General features: G+C 43.7%; 1 protein-coding gene across 3 annotated transcripts in view; it reads right to left on the bottom strand.

Moving 5' to 3' along the window:
- The window catches only part of Rim (Rab3 interacting molecule), a 180,041-nt gene that overhangs the window by 106,495 nt on the left and 55,732 nt on the right, over positions 1-17,814 (bottom strand). For all 3 annotated transcript variants that reach the window (XM_080284281.1, XM_080284282.1, XM_080284280.1), the window contains exons 5-6: positions 12,038-12,257; positions 1,704-1,883 (exon numbers count right to left, since the gene is read on the bottom strand). In XM_080284281.1, coding sequence (XP_080140407.1) covers positions 1,704-1,883; positions 12,038-12,257 — 400 coding nt within the window. The remainder of the gene's footprint in view (positions 1-1,703; positions 1,884-12,037; positions 12,258-17,814) is intronic.

The raw sequence follows: 17,814 nt of genomic DNA on the forward strand, positions 1-17,814 counted from the left end.
AGAGACGGGTTTGGTAGAGTAGGTGGGGCAAGAATGGGGGAAAGAGGTGAGAAGATCAATGCCAACTGATGGAGAAGAGAAGAGTAACATTAACAGGTACACTGTGTTTATTGTGAGGTTACTTTATTTGGTCCTTCGTGATTTTCAGTTAGTGGGTATATTTCCTTCAGTGCTGGGGCGTTGGGGGTGGGAGGGGTGGACGGTTAGTGTAAGTAGGACTAGAAAGGGGAGATACAGATGGCAGAAGATAAATGAGGGTTGAAAGAGAGTGAAAGGGTAATTAACTTGCATACTGTAATAAATGTGATGATATTCCAATTTCGGTCTGACTTTCAGCGTATGTGTATAGTCTCTTCATCTGAATAATCACGTCTCTGAAGCGAAGATACGAAGCAAAGTGGGTAGAGAAATGAAAGGGTTAGAAATGAAAGGTGGAAACATGGGGGGAAATGAAGAAAATATGCAGACGTATACTTTAGAGAATAGTAAATGGCATGTACTAGGTGTGGATGAAGGAACGTAGGAAAGACAGCTGGAAGGGGTGGAGGTATGGAGGGAATGCAGGGCAGAAGTGCTGGAGAGGGGAACGGACAGATGAACAGACAAATGAAAGAAGAATATGCGGGAAAGAAATGGAGGAAAACTAGGATAAGCAAAGTTAAGACGGATGAGAAAGCAGGTGTCGAAGGAAATATGAATAAGAGGTGGGGATATGAAATAAAAGTAGAGTAGGTAAGTATGAGGGGAAGAAATTATTGAAAAAGAGTGAATCAGAGAATATATAAGAAAACTGGGTACTGATGAGAGACAAGCAGGCAGACTAGACCCGTTGTCGCCTCTCGCGTTGACAGTACGAGACGAGGAATGAGAAAAGTGAATACAGAGAGAGAGAGAGAGAGAGAGGTAAAGAAGGATGAAGTTGGTGAAGATGAGAGTACTTGATACTCAAAGTGAAAGTGGCACACAGATGGACCGTAGCTGGTAATTATAGGGATGTGAAGAAGAGGAGGAGAAGGGCGGAGGAGAGGAAGGGAGGGGAAAGGGAGGTGGAGGAGAGGAAGGTGGGGCTGAGGGATGGGAGAGTAGAGGAAGGAGGGGCTAAGGGAAGGGAGTGGAGAGGAAGGTGGGGCTGAGGGAAGGGAGGGGAGAGGGAGGTGGAGGAGAGGAAAGTGGGGCTGAGGGAAGGGAGGGGAGAGGGAGGTGGAGGAGAGGAAGGTGGGGCCGAGGGAAGGGAGGGGAGAATGGGGTGGAGAGGAATGTGAGGTAGAGGGATGTAATTTACGGGAGAGGGGGGTGGGGCACTGGGAGATATGGGAGAGGAAGATGAAGATAGGACAGAGAAGAGGGTAGATGAGAGAGAGAGAGAAAAAAAAAGAAAGGAGAAGGAGGAGGGCAACTGAAGGCAGTGGAGTAGATTAGGTTGAGGTTAGAGAGAAACTTGGTACACATTAAGGTTGAGCAGAGGAGAGAAAAGCAGTGGAGAGTCGGAGAAATGGAGGTACGAGAGAGCAATTAGGCATAAGCACCCACCTTTGGAAAGAGTAAAGGAGATAGGAGTTAGAAGTTACATCTGTGCACAGTGCACGCACATTTGGAAGGGTTACAGAAATGCAGGAACGAGTTAAAAGTTATAGCAGTGCACCCACCTTTGGAATAGTTAGAGCAACTGAAGAAGGAGTTAGAAGTTATGTCTGTGCACCCACCTTTGGAGCCGAGTCCTGCGTGCGTGTGCCTCCTGTGCGCCTGCCGCCCCACGTCAGAGAGCTGCCGTGACACCATCAGCTCCACCTGAGGCTCCTGGCGGGACTCGGAGATGATGTCGTACACCTCGTCAAAGGTCTTACCCTGCAGCGACCGTCCGTTCCACTCCATCACCTCGTCGCCTGCGGGAGACAGGAAAACAACGTAATTATAATGTCAGAAAAGGGAAATTTTGTTGGTGGTGCTAGAGATATATAAGAGTTATGTTCCAAAGAGTAGAATAGTAGTGACAAAAACAGACATTCTTAAGTCGATAGTCATCCCCTGCAGCAAACATCTGTTCCACTTCATCACCTCATGGCCAGGGGGAGGAGGGGGAAGAAGGATAAGAAATGATATAATTAGTGGAAATACAAGGCAAACAGACTTTCAGTATGTAACGGTATACGTTGGTTATAAGAACAGTAGTATTAATAGAAAAGTAGACATCTCTTTGGTCGCCTGCTGGGGAGGGTCAAAGCATGGAAACGACATCGCTATTTTTAACTGTTAAAGGTAAATAGCAGTACATGTTGTTAGTTCCCAAGCAGTAGTGTAGAAAAAAAAAAGGTACAGAAACGACTTGAAGTATAGCCAGTTTGTTTCCATCTCAGGGCAGTGAAGCACGCCCACAACTCAATACTAAATCGTGATTACTTGAAATTCGATAAGCCTTAATTAAAAGGAAGTGGATCTCCTTGGTTTTTAGTCAGATATGCCCTCCAATCTGATTTCACGTGTCCATCAACTGAACTGACTGTGGATCACGAATATCAGTCAGTTGAGAACAAACCAACCACATTAAAGATTCAGGTAAACAGCAGACGACGTTACCAAGAACACAGTGACGATGATAGAAAAAATAATCACTTTCGTCGTCACAAGGGGAGAGGTTACTGAAACGACAAAATCTAGTACTGGTGGTTGGGTACATACAGTTGTAGACGCAGAGAAGGTGACATCCATTAACCTCATTAGCCTGAGCTCTTCGTACTGTTCTTATCCTTATTACTAATAGACGATTTTATTCATCTTAAAGAAAGCGCCCTAGTAGTGAGGAAGTTTAGGAAGGCTGTGTCAGACCCTCCAACTAGACTAGTACCTTCTAAGTTAAAAAATATCGTATGGAGATAACAAAAATTTAACTTAATAGACGTCATAGAGAGTTAACTGGTAGAATCCATCAAGTCTTATTTAAAAAAAAAAAATGACATTTACAGGAGTATTAGGGTTGGTCAGAGAAGAATAGCAGTGTACGTTGCCAGTATAGTCCGTCCATCTTGAAGGAGATTTTCGTCCATTTGCAGATTGTTAGTGCAGTGGTAAAATAAGACAACACTACGACTCAAAGTCCTACCCAGACCTCTTTTTCATTACTAGCGCCAAAATCTAGTGTTAATGTTTTGTTACAACTCAGCATTGAAGACAGAAAGAAGGCAGTTTTAGATCAAAACAAAGTGGACAGTATAATGAATGAGTTAAACCCGCATACTGAAATCATGTTTATGGTGGCATAATTCTCGTTGCACTGTAAAACCAGACACGTTGTTAATAGTGGAACAGTAGCTTTAGTAGATGTTGACGTTTAGACTACTGTAAGATCCCCCTCACCTCGTCGCCTAAAAAAGTAAACGAGGCTGCAAGGAGGTGATACATTAGTAGACCTTTAGAGCACTAGATGTGTCCCAGTAGTAGACAAGTAGTGCTAGAAAATGTAGAGTATTTAACCCCTTCTGCCCGTGGAGGTCTTTTTATTTTCCTGGCATGTATGGACGATTCTATTCGGTTCGAGAAAGACCTCTTTGACTGATGAGATCATAATTAAACAGATAAATTAGTACACAGAGATACGTAGCTAAAAACGAAGTAGAGAGATAAACAGATACATATTTTCACGAGCACTTTCACGCCTCTCTAAGAAAAAAGAGAAGAGTCAGGGAAGAGGGCGTCCTTGACCTCTACATTTACCCTTGACTTTTACATTTGCACTACTTGCGAGCACATCTTCATTTCTTATTTACTTTGGAGAAGATGGCAACGTTCGGGAGACAGAGAAGATGAATAATTAGGAGACTGCAGAGTTGACCAGTGTGTGTGTGTGTGTGTGTGTGTGTGTGTGTGTGTGTGTGTGTGTGTGTGTGTGTGTGTGTGTGGTCTTTTATACATTGAGTGCTTATATTGGACAAGATGGAGATATAACAGTTTACAGTATTTCTGTTTACACTGAGAATCCCCATCACTACGGCGACATTATTTTTTATTTGTTCTATTTAAGGACGATTTTATTCAGCTCAGGAGAGACAATCCGAACTAGATGGAATGGACATCGCCTTCAGTAACCTCTTCCTTACAGGGGGGTTCTCGTGAGCTGGGTAAAATCGTCTGTCGTGAGCTTGAACAATGAAAAAATTCCTCTAGCTGAAAGAGTTAATACTGTCACAATATAACCCTCTCACGCTTAGGATAACTCTTAGTATTCTGTTCCATCTTAAACCACACGATTTTATTCAGCTGAAAATTGGGTTCTGTGAGCCTGAGAGTGTTGATACTTTTGACACTAAGCCTGTCATGGTCGAGACAACTCAGGTACTGTATTCTATTCCAGCTAAACCAGACGATTTTATTCAGTAGATTTTGGGCATAGGAACCTGAGAATACTGGTGACGATTTCCGCATTTCGCCGAGTTCACTGTTCTCTCATAACAACGTTCCTCCTCCCTCCCCCCACCTCTAATTTATCCCATCTGATATTAGTGTGATATCCGTAGCATATTAGAAGCGATGGTGGGGATTAGTGCTCCAGTGGTGATATGGGAGGGCTGCAGAGAGTCAGGCCACCGTCTGTGTGTGTGTGTGTGTGTGTGTGTGTGTGTGTGTGTGTGTGAGAGAGAGAGAGAGAGAGAGAGAGGGGGGGGACTACTGGATTTTTTTTTTTAATTCTTTCTGCTTTCAAACGATTTTTTGCCACGGAGGAAAGTTTTCGTAGTGGATGGGTTAAATGGACATCGTTTCAAAGCCCATCATTACAAGAGATTTTCCTGCAGTTAAACACAATTGTTCGATGGTAAGAAAAATAACACAGAAAGTACGTCACCAGATTAATGGACTTAAAGGTCGTATTCTGTGTGGTTTGGAAGATGTTGTATCACCTCTTCCTTAGCGATTTATTTAGGACATTGCACCTTAACATTCTGCTATTCATTTCGTTTTGATGTCGACAGTGTTTGCACGAGTAGCATGAAAGGAGATATTACTGTGATATGCAAACTAAACCGCTGAGGGAAAGGTGCCACGAGGACTGCGAAGCAAACTAGAAATATGACCCTAAAAGTCTGTTACCTTCTTCCGGACTGATTAATCATAATTTCGTGTCAGCAGAGAAGACAGTGATATTATTCTGGGATTATTATTACCTTTTAGACTGTTGCTAGGTCAGGACTGATGGCATGTCTTGATTATAGTACGGAATGTGTTAGATAACCTAAAAGTTACATCCTTATCAGCTGTTGACACACATGATAGCTCTCTCCTGTAGACGTTATTATTCTGGCTTTTTGACACCGAGCACTTGACTGCCACTCTGATGAAATGCGAACACTTTCTGTCGTAGCTGTTTAGATACTCGACCTACATTACTACGTTACTGTAGGGGGATTCACTGAGCAACTGAGTTCACAGATATCACAGACTGCCGTATCACTCTTGACAGGATCACGAAATTTCTCACAGGTATAGCCAACGCTGTCATGTCCTTTGCATCACTCCAAACTATTGCATTTCTCACAGCATGCAGTATTCTTCCTTGTAATTATGGTAACGTTATAGACAACATCATTATATACCGTTCTTTATCGGTATTTGCCTTCTTGAACTTAGTGATGCTTTCAGTATTATGTAGCCTACATTTTCGTAGTTCCTCACCAGTATCTTCAACACATATAGTAGGTTTATTTAAGAATACCAGCTTCACATATATCTCCCACATCTATAGCATTTTTTTTTTAAATCTCCATCAATCTTCGTATATATATCTTCCACATCTATAGCAGTTTTCTTTTTCCAGACTCCATCAGCCGTCGTAACTGTACACCATCACACAGGACAGCCAAATCATGAGCCAGCTTCGACACTTTCAAGGCTAGTGTTGGTGACGCGATACTTGCATTTCCATAATTCACTTAATAAAGGAGTAATCGACGTAAGGAAGGATGAGGATAGAAGTAGGGTGGGTTCTGAGGTACGTGCATTTCAGTGGTTCACATATAAAGATGGACCGCTAGAGGAAACGAATGGGTACACTGGTGCCGAGTTACGTACATTTCCACGGTTCACTTATAAGGAAGGAACATGACAGGAAAGGGGTGAGGGGTGGGTGGGTTAGGGTCACTTGGGGGTGGGGTGACGCACTCTCTCTCTCTCACTCTCTCTAACCAGACGTGGGCGTGTGCCAGAGTGATGCAACTGTGAGAGGTGCAGGGAGCGGCCCCAGGATGAGGGAGGGATAAGGAAAGATATGGAGGAGGAGGAGGAGGTAGATTGAGAAATGGAGGGAAGAAGAAGGGTTGGATAGAGAAAGGATGGGGGAGGTTTGGATGTGGGGTGAGGTTAATCTAGGGGGAAAGGGAGGGGAAGGATGAGATTCAAGGAAGGAGGGAAGAAGGGCTGGTTGAAGAAAGGAAAAGGGTAGGTTTAATTGGAGGAAGGGTTAATGTAGGGGAAAAGGGAAAGGGGAGAGAGATGGGATTCGAGGAAGTTTGGAGGGAATGGAGACAAGAAACAGAGAGAGGGGAAAACTGGAGAGGGGTCAGACGGAGGGGAGAGGAAGGGTGAATGAGGGGAAGATAAATAATGGCAGCGCTAAGGGAGAGGGAATGTGGGGTGGGAAGAGGCGAGGAGCTGCGACTAGAGAGGGGTTAGACAGACTGAGGAGAGATGGAAGAGTATAGGGGAGGAGTTGAGGGGGAGGGAAGGGGTGAGAAAGGGAGGGCTGGGGGGAAGGGAAGGGGTGAGAATGGGAAGAGAGGGGAGGGGGGGAGACCATAACCGCAACAGCATGTATTGTGAGTCATGAAGCCGAGTGAGGAGGAAGAGTAATGTTTGTTGAGTGGAGGGGAAGGAGAGAAATTAAAGAAAATGGGGAGGGGAGACACTGGGTGATGATAAGGCTACAGAATATGTACATGGAAGAGGAAGGGAGAATGTTGGAGGAAGGAAGAATTATAAAACTATGGAAAAGATGGAAAGAGGTGGGAAAGGATGAGGTAGGCAAGGGAAGGTAGAGCAGAGGGGGGAACAAAGAGAGGGAAGGACTGGAAAAGAGGGAATTGGAGGAATAAGAGAAATAAAAGAAAAAATAACAGAAAAAATCTCTAGGTAGAAGGAAGATGAAACAGGAAAATTGGTGGAAAAATAAGAAGCAGAAGTTAATTAAAGGTAAAGAAAAGACGGAGGAAAGAAGAAAACGTGTAGAGGGGAGAGTTAAAGAGACTGGAAATGGTAGGAGGTGTAAGAGCATGTAAAATTAAATAAGAGGACGGGGAGAATGGACAGAATGACGGGAAGAGAAAAACTTATGAATGGGATGGAAAGTAACAGAAGAGAAAGAAATAAACAAACTTTACAACATGAGAAGAAAGGATGGGAAGGAAGAAAACAGAAATGAAGGGAAGAACAGAGGTAGGGAAACTGATAAAAAAAAAAGAAGGGGATGAAAGAATAAAAAGGGAGGGGAATATTAAGAGATGGTAAAGAAAGGGACGAGAAAGAGAGAGATCGACTAGAAGGAAGGAAGCAAAGAGAAATTAGTATGAGGGAAAAATAAATGAAGAAGAAGATATCAGCATGGCAGAGGGAGTAGAAAGGAAAGAGGATGCTGCGGTAGTGTTAGGGAAGGGGAAAAGGGCTAAGAATGAAAGAATGAATGTAAATAGGTGGAAAGAGTAGCAGCGAAGGACAAGGTAGGGAAAACTAAGAACAAGGCAGAAGAGAACGAAGGAATGAAAAAATAAAAAGAAGAAAATGTTACTTGAGGGATGGTTCAAGGGGAGGAAGGAAAACTGGAGAGAAGATTCAGTAAAAATGAGTAGAGGGAGTGAAGGGAAGGAAAGGAAAAGACTAACAGGAAAGAAGTGAGGAGGAAATAGGGACGAGGTGGGAAAGGATGGCAGGAAAGTTCAGAAATAGGAAAGGGAAAGGAATGGAAAGGAAAGACAGAACAGGACGGGGAAACCTAGAAGGAGAAGGAGGGTGTAAGGGAAAGGATAGGCATGGAAGGAAAAGCAGAGATTATGTCAGAAAAAGACAGAGGTGGGGAAAAGAAGGGAATGAAGGGAATGAAGGGAAGGACTGGCAGAAGAAAAGCGAATATGAGGGAGGCAAAGAAACTGTTGGAAAAGGAGAGAGAAGTTGATATGAAAGACAAGAATATAAGAAATAGTAGGAGAGTTCAAGGGAAGGGAAGGGAAAGGAAGGGAAGGGAAGGGAGGGGAAGGTGGGTACACAAGGGAAGGGAAGGTGGATACAAGGGAAGGGAAGGACTGGGAGGGAGATACCAGTAGGAGCAGGAGAAAGGGAGGGTAAAGGAAGGGAGGAAAGGAAGATCTAGTAGGAATGGAGGGAATAGAATGGAAAGGAGGGAAGAACTAGTAGAAATGGAATGGAAGGGAGGGAAGAACTAGTGGGAATAGAGGGACTGGAATGGAATGGAAGGGAGGGACGAGCTAGTAGGGTTGGAGGAAAGGGAAGGGAAGGGAAAGGGAGGGAAGGGGAGGGGAGGGAAGAACTAGCAGGAATGCAGGAGGGGAAGGGGAGGGCCAGTGTCGCGACCGTGGCCGTCTAGACACACAGACACTGCAGAACTGAGACTTACCCTCCCTAGGCTTCTCTCTCGGCCATCTCTCTCCCTCCCTACCTCCTTACCTCCTTCCCTCCTTCCGCCCCTCCGCCACCATACAAGCACGCTGACTCTCCCTCCCACCCTCCCCCCTTTCCCTCACTCTCTCCCTCTCTCTGCCCCCTCTCTGTGCTTCTACTCCCTCCTCTTTCCTTTTCTACCCCCTTCGCCCCCCCCCCTTTCCCTCAGCCACCATACAAGCACGCTGACTCTCCTCTCATCCCTACCCTCTCCCCCCTCTCCCTCCTTCACATCTCTCCCTTCCTCCCTCTCCTCTCCTCCTCTCTTTTCTCTTGCCTTGCTTCCACCCCTCCTCTCCTCCCCTCAGCCACCATACAAGCACGCTGACTCTCGCTCCCTCTCTCTTTCCCTCGCTCCCTTCCCCCCTCCCTCCCTCCCCCCTCCATGCATTTCCTCTCTATCCTCTCTCCCTGCCTTTCTCCCTCCCTCACCATCAGCCACCATACAAGCACACTGACCCTCCCTCCCTTCCTCCATCCTTCACTCTTCTCCCCATCACTCCCATCCTTCTTTCTCCACCCTCAGGTACCCCCATCCTTCTACCTCCCCCCCCCTGTACCCTATGCTTCTCTCCCTTTTTCCTCCCTTTCCTCCGCCTCTCCCCTCGGCCACCATACAAGCACGCTGACTCCCTTCCCTCCCTCCTCTCCCTCCCCCTCCTTCTCTTCCCTCGCTGAAAGACTCCTCTTGCCTCTCTCCTCCTCTCCCTCCATCCCTCCACTTCTCCTTCAGCCACCATACAAGCACGCTGGCTCTTCTCCTAGCCCCTCCCATTCTCCCCCCCCCCTCTCTCTCTCTCTCTCTCTCTCTCGTTCCTTGCAGAACTCTCCCTCCGTCTTTCCACTTTTCTTTCACTTCTTTCTTCCTCTTGCTTCTTACCCATCCCTCTCCCTTTCGTTCATCCTCTTTTAACCCCCTTTTCTTTTCCATTCCTTCCTCTCCCAGTTTCTATCTTCCTTTTAATCCTTTTTATCTTCTCTCTCTTTCCTTATCCTTCCCTCTACCTTCGTATTTTCTTTTCCTCTTATTGTTCTTAATTTTCTAATCGCGTTTCTTATTTCAATCTGTCTTTTATCCCATTTTAATATCTCTCCTTCGACGCTCTTTCTTAATCGTCTTTGATTTCCATTCCTCTCCCACTCCTCCCTGTCACTGTCTTCCATCCGCATTTCTTCCTTTATTTACTCTTTCCTCTCCCTCCCTCCCTACTCATCTATTCTTACCACTTTTCACTTACTAATCCTCCTCTCTCTCATGCATTTTCCCCAATCACCGTTTCCTCTCCTTCCCGTCTCTCACATCTCTCGCCCATCCCACCACCTCACCATCACCTTACCGTCACATCCTTCACTACCTCGTTATGGAATTCTTTGTATCAGTATTTTAATTAATCTCAGGACCGGATAATCGATGTTATTCCTTCTCAATAATCCGGCTATAATTGTGCTCCCCCGCGGATGCAATTGCAGAGTCATTTGCATGCGGTACTTAAAACGAAGAGCACCGAAATTGTTGATAATTTCGCTGCCAAGGTGTATCATTAACCAGGTGCTAATGCTCTTGCTCCTGTACTGTGTTTACGTGTGTGTGTGTGTGTGTGTGTGTGTGTGTGTGTGTGTGTGTGTGTGGTCAGAACTCTTTACTCTTTCCAATGAGTCACCCACACTTCTCTTTTATCGTCATTCTTGCTACATCCAGTCTGTTTTATTCAGTATCTCATATACTTTATACTCATTCTCTCGTCACTTAGTACGATGACTGCCTCTGCTCTTGCCATATCCAAACGATTATATTCACTGACTCGTTTGCACTCTGTTTCTTGGTAACGTATTTAAAAAATATTATTATTATTATTTTTTTTTTAATTATCATTATTATTATTATTATTATTATTATTATTATTATTATTATCATTATTATTATTATCATCCCTGCATCAACTCAGTAGAAGTTGTGGTAACTTCTGATAACTGAATGACAGGTCAAATAGTTTCCTGTAACACACGAAACCATTCACTACGTTACGTTTTAACCATATAGCCAACAAATAGACATCATGTGTTCTTGTTTTTTGAGGCTCTCCAACCCGACGTACCCCATGAGAGATGTTTGGAGCTTAGTGATCACATAATGCTGCTCAGTAGCTAGAGACTTTGCACTTTTGACTTAAATGTTTGGAATGAGTAGCCTAGCTCTGGTCCCCTACACTTCTGATGGGGCGATAAAGATTTGGGTGATCGATAGATGGATGGCTGCGTCCTGTGGGTTTTATTCAGTGTTTCATCTGTTGTATACTCATTACTCTCTTCTTTGTATTCTAATTAGCCTCATTTAGAACGTTAACGTCTTTTCTTGTTATATTTCATCCAGTCGATTGTATTCAATGGTTCATTTGCATAAAGGAATTTTTAATTAACCTGACCCAGTGTCATCCTTGTTATTGTCTGTCCAGGAATTATTCAATACAGAATCGGGCGTCCCCACTACGAATGGTTAAGCCATACCTCACCACACTGGCTTGGCTTAGGAGGGGCTCACAGGGAAACGGTCATTTAAAGTTTTGTCTTTGGTGCTATCTGTATGGTCCAGTGGAGGATCGAACCTTCCTGCTAAAAATACAGTGACGCGTCACGTGTGTGTGTGTGTGTGTGTGTGTGTGTGTGTGTGTGTGTGTGTGTGTGTGTGTGTGTCAGGGCCTGCATGTGTCATCAGTATGAACTAACATGGTGTAAGCATATGAATGGACACTACCAGCACCCACTTGAAACGTCCGAAATGACTGGGGCTCGAACCAAGGTCCAAGGGATTGCAGACTGGGTAACGCATGCCATACCAGTGTACCACCATGTTGCCAGAGAGGAGCCAAGATCCCACAGCTTTGGTACTCATCCTTATATACCATGAAGCACAGTATTTCATTTATTCACCCAGACTCGCTCTTGATTTTTTTCCCATCCAACACCCTCTGCTTTTTCATATGACGAAACTGGGCCACTGTCACAACTTGAAAGCTAAGTGGTGGTGGCATGAAATTATATGAACGTTAGTCACAAGATAGGGATGAGTCTCCTTGAATCTATTCCTCCACTATGACTACACGTGGCCCTAAACTGAGATGAAGGGGGTTAGGGATCTTAATCAGAGTAGCCAATCAAAAACGTACTGTAGTTTACCATCAGTTACTCCCTTGATTCATCTGAGCTTACACGTGTCGACTACCCCCAACAACTGTACGGTACTCCTCCATCTTTCCTTTGTCAGCCACTCCGTCCGATATTTGGCTGCAGATAAACGGACTGAATAACAGACAGACAGATAGATAGACAGATATATAGAGAGATAGACAGATAGGCAGATGAGGCAGACATACAGACAAATACTCACCCGGCCTGAGGTGTCCCACGGTGTCCGCGATGCTGCCCTTCTTCACCTTCTCTATCAGCGCCCCGATCTTGCCCGAGTCAAGGATCTTTCCCCCGCTAACCTTGAGGCCCAGGATGGCGGCACTTGAGGCAGCCCCTACCTCGCCCTTGACGTGCTTGTTGAGAAGCATATGGCCCACCATCCGCGTCCCGTCTGCGCTAGGCTGCCACGACACCGGATGCTGTGGTGTCAGGCATGGTGGTTAGGCAGAGGTTGGTTAGGCAGGGTGACAGTGAGACGAAGAATGATTAGGCAGGATGAGAGTGAGGAGTGAGAGGTAGAATGGTAGCAAGGAAGTGATTGAAAGATAGAATAACAGTAAGAGGGGTGAAAATAAAGTGAGAAGCAGGGTGACAGTGAGGCACAGAGTATGAGAGTGAGGAGTGAGAAGCAGAGTGGTAGTAAGAGTTTTGAAGAGAGATAGGGTGACTGTGAGGAGTGAAAGATAGGGTGACAGTAGAAAAGTGCAGTGGGAGCTAAAATGATAGTAAGAGGCATGAAGAAACAGTGAAAGACAGGGTGGGTGTGAGGAGTGAAAGGTAGGGTGTTAGTAAGAGAGTGGAGTGAGAGGTGGAATGATAGTAAGAGGCACGAAAACAGAATGAGAGGCAGGGTGACAGTGAAGTATAAAAAGTATGTTAACAGTAAGAGGCACGAAGATGGTAGAATGAGAAGTAGACTAATAGCAAGGAATAAAAGTTAGGACGATAGTAAAGTGAAAGGCAGACTGACTGTAACAGGCACAAAGATAGAGTGAGAAGCAGGGTGACAGTGAAGAATGAAAGACGGGATGATAGCAAAAGAGTGGAATAAAAAATATAATGATAGTAAGATGCCCGAAGTTAGTAGAGTGAGAAGGTGATGTTATCTTGTTAGAAAGTATTCGCGGAGTGAAGAAATTGGTAGCAAAACAGAGCGTGAGGCATGAACATAATGGTAGCAAATTGAGAACCCGGACGTTTGGCAGCAGAGTAAGATGTGGGAAAATAATATATGTAGAGTGAGATGTAGAACAGTAGTTAAGGTGAGGTGAGACGCACGAAGACAGTGACTGGATGGAAAAACAAGGTGGCAGGAAAGACCGTGAGATGAACGGAGGGTAGTATTCGTAGAGAGAGGAGTACGGAGGAAGTAACAGTAGAGTGAGAGGAATAGCACAGGGAAGCGTAGTGAGAAGAAAATTAATTGAGATAATGCACTGACTAGGCCTAACATAACACTGGAGCGAAATATTTGGGTGTTAGATTTTAATTTGAGGTGTGAAGACTAGGAAAGTTATATGGCTGTTGAAAGTGAAGAGAGAAAAACAGACCGGCGAGATGATCATACTAGCTGACTTTATGATCACACTTATATTTTATTATATAGGAGAATAGATACGAGCAAGGAAAGGAACGAAGACATCAAGGTGGAGGAAAAGCCAGATCATGAACAAAGTTGGGGAAAACAAAGAGAATTTTGAAGAAAAAACGAGGTTCATTTAGTAAGTACAGATATGGGGCCATTTTTCATTAACTCAGCACCATCCAATTATTGACCATCTCGAACAAACGAATGGAAAAAAATCATGATCATTATAATGTTTGATTAATTGTATATTCACTTCATAGCAACAGCCTCTGTGTTACTTTATGGAAGATAGTGAGAGGCTGAGGAAGGAGAGGGGAGAGAAGTGGAGAAAGAAGTAATAGAGATGGTTTTCTTTCATATTTAGGTTGGACTATTGCCTTTTGTGTATTCAGGCCTTGAAAGAGGATGAAGCAAGAGTAAGACATGGACGGGAGAGAGAGAGAGAATCCATTTCACCAGGTGACGTATTTATTTTATTTTTATTATAAGAAAATTCAGTCCAAATTTGGGATGCCTTTTCGACCTGAAGGGATTAAATACAGACTCTGTTAACCCCTTGATTGCGACGCATCATTCCAAAGTCGATTAAAATGATGTGGAATTGAGAGAGAGAGGGGGGGGGGAGGTCATAAGTCCTACTATTCCATCACTTCTGCCTCGCACATACGGCATATCCATCAGTTTCCAACCTGACTCATCATATCAGAGAGAAACATCTATGAGCAGAGGAACATACAAAACCTCTCATAATTTAGCAAGGTTAGCCACCAGAGAGCAGTGAGACGCAGAAATGTTGTAATATCAGGCACCCTTTTTACCGGACATGGTCGCAAAAGGAGTGAATGTGAGATAGAGGGAAGACTGCTATGAAAGTGTGACAGAGAAGTAGGAGAGAAGAAAAGAATGTGAGATACAGTAGGTGGAAAATAAGTAAATTTGTGATAGCAGAAGCAGGGGAGGAGAAAGTGTGACATAGAAAAATAAATGAAAAGATAAAAATGTGAAAAGAAATGTGGGAAAAGGGGGGACGGAGAATATGGGAGACAAGCTTATGCGAAAAAATAATAAATTTTTCATAAGCTAAGCAAGACATAGGAAGAGAACGAGAGTAACTGAAAAGATGAAATTGTGAAGTGAGATGTGGGGCAGAAGGAGACAATAATAAGAGAGAAAATTAGTCGGAAAAATAAGTAACTTTGCGAATACGATGATTAAGGCAAAAGTATAGCATGTGGGATAGAGGAAAAACTGAAGAGATGAGGCTGTGGAGAGATCTGGGGATTAAGGATAAATAGAACTGTAGGTGAGACTAAAGTAGCTTAAAGATATAAAGGGCAAAAGGGGAGAATATAATATTACAAGAGTAACTGAGATGGTGTTGCTAGAAGAGGTCCTGTTTTCTCAGTAATAATGATAATAATAATAATAATAGAAGAAGCAGAAGTAAGAATGACAGGAATTATTTAAAGATGAAAGTCGAAAAGGTATTTAAAAAGGGACATGCATAAAAAACGAAGAAAAGATGATTGAGAGAGAGAGAGAGAGAGAGAGAGAGAGAGAGAGAGAGAGGCGCGGTGTTCTTTCCTCCGCCATTGAAGAAGGAAGTGGGAAGAGGAGAGAAGAGATTGTAATTATCGGCTTACCTGAATTATCCTCGCTTCGTGATAATCAGAGAGAGAGAGAGATAGAGAGAGAGAGAGAGAGAGAGAATGGGAGGAAGGGAGGGAGGGACAGACGAAAAACGGATAGAGACCGACACATACAGGAAAGAGAGAGAGAGAGAGAGAGAGAGAGAATGAGGGGAGAGAGGGAGGGAGGGACAGACGAAAGACGGAAAGACAGAGTCCGACATACGAGAGAGAGAGAGAGAGAGAGAGAGAGAGAGAGAGAGAGACAGACAGACAGACAGACAGACAGACAGACAGACAGAGACAGAGAGAGACTAGCTACTTACATAACCTAACTACCGCCAAAAAATACTCTTCCTTGAGATACACTTAAGTCCTATGCAAAAAATACAAGGCCTACTTATCACTAAAACTTGGAGAAGATGAGGTTTAGTATTTTTGAGAGAGTTTTTTGTTGGTGGTAAAATAAATCCTGTCATGGTGATGTACGGAGTGTCACAAGTGTTTCTTCTTGGACAGATGTCTTTGTGTGTGTGTGTGTGTGTGTGTGTGTGTGTGTGTGTGTGTGTGTGTGTGTGTGTGTGTGTTTACTCTGCAGGCTATATTGTTCCTTATTGTTCTTAATCGTGTGTGTGTGTGTGTGTGTGTGTGTGTGTGTGTGTGTGTGTGTGTGTGTGTGTGTGTGTTTACTCTGTACGTTTTTCCTTTTTTATTTATTTATTTACTTTAGCTACCACCAGATGATATTATTATCCTTAGGATACAATTTCCGAGCTGGATTTAGCCTTCATTTACCCCTTTATGTTGATACAAATTTAGCAAAAAAATGGGAGAAATGGAGTTCCCCCGAGCTAAGCCCTGTATTGGACTATATAGCCCCGCTAGGGTTACAGGAGCGAGCTACCACTCCCGGCACGGCAGCCCGGGCGAGGCTCGAACTCGCAATCCCCCGATTACGAGTCCGGCGCGCTACCACTGTGCTACCGCGCCCCCCACAAATTTAGCAAACATACAAGTGAATGATGGCCGTGTCTTCCATAACAATTTATTTTGGATATTACACCTTAACACTTTCTTCTAACTTACAGCTAAGGGAAATTATCTGACGTTAGCGGGAATACAAAGCTAAAATTGCCCTGGACATGATAGAATAGGTTTAATACTTTCAGGCTTTTGTGACACTAATTAAAATCGTTTGGCGTTAGCTGTGATATATTGCTAGAGTTGTCCTGATCAGTGAGAAAACGACCCCCTTTTGGAGATTCGTAAATCTCACGCCTTTTCGAGTTATTCCACACATTACCATCCACAATCCTCGTCTATGTTACTGACTGAAGCTTTATGGATATGAAAACGACATATATATAGCATACAAAGGAATGTTAGGTTGTATTACGCAAAATAAATCGCCAAGGAAAAGGTGCAATGAACCCTCTATGCTACTCAGAATAAGGCGCGTACATGATACTTCACATTTTATTTATTTATTTTTTTTTTAGGGGACACCATAAAGCTCCCCTTGATAGTACTTTGTTTTATGACCAATAAATTGAGTGAGAGCACGAGTAAGCGAGCGAGGGTGGAGTGATGGACAGAGCGTGTGTGTGGGAGTGTTGTGGGCGGAGAGAGCAGTGGAGGAGTGAAAGGCGAGGGAGTGTTGTAACGAAAGCAGCTGATGAGTGAAAGGTGAGGGAGAGTTGTGAGCATTGAGAGCAGTGAAAGTGAAAGGTGAGACTGTCGTGAGTAAAGAGAGCAGTGGATGTGAAAGGTGAGACTGTCGTGAGTATAGAGAGCAGCGTATGAGTGAAAGGTGTTGTGAGTAAAGAGAATACAAATAATAGAGGAGCGAATATTGCAAGTGCAAGGAGTGTCGTGAGTATACAGTAGAGAGCAGTGGGTACGAGGACTGGAAGGTGCAAGAGCTTCATGTATAACGAAGGCAAACTAGAGTGCAGTAGAAGAGAAAGAAAATAACCCCTTCAGTTCGATATCTTCCTTTTCCCTGAATTCACGCCACCTCCAGTCTGTTTTACTGATGGTTAAAGCTATTATAAAGGAAGGGTAGATAGTGCTTCCATTACCCCTTTCAGTCCGAGAGGTCTTTCCAACGCTGCTTCAAATCGTCTGCCAGGTAACAAGAATAAAATATATTATACGTCATCGAAGTGAAGGGGTTAACAGAAACCAGGATAAGACGACGACGGATTCATGTTAGATAAATGATGAGAAATATGTCTCGCCAAGAGTGAAATATCGGCCAAGAGGAGCGACAGTGAGACCCGTTTTCTGCGTGGTATAGAAGTCATCGCTGCCTTTTTTTTCTTCTTCTTCTTTTTCATATTAAACCTTAACATTCTCTTGTATGCTTCTTATACCGCATTAATATAGACGGAGTTTGGATCAGTAACAAAAAAAGATGATACCGAAATGTAATATAGCAAAAATCGATAAGGAAGAGGTGTCAGGAAATCGCCAATTCTCTCAGTAAACAACCCTGCGAGTTAGAGAAGAAAAATTATTTACATCTAATGATCGTGTTCTGGTCGACCTGGGAAGCTTTCTTATAATCGTCTTCAGTGATTTATTTAAATAATTGATATTTTTCCAGTAATTAGTTGATTTTTTAAAATGACATTGAAAAAATACCGTGCCGTATTCAGAGATAAATTGATTATGTAACGTGTTTTATCGATATAGCCTTGTTCCCTTCAGACGAGTTTATTCAGCTTTGGGTAGTGTTGATATATTGAGGGGCAAATG

The sequence above is a fragment of the Coenobita brevimanus genome, chromosome 101 (assembly GCF_032717465.1).
Source record: "Coenobita brevimanus isolate Jiangsu-jjx chromosome 101, ASM3271746v2, whole genome shotgun sequence".
NCBI lineage: Eukaryota > Metazoa > Arthropoda > Malacostraca > Decapoda > Coenobitidae > Coenobita > Coenobita brevimanus.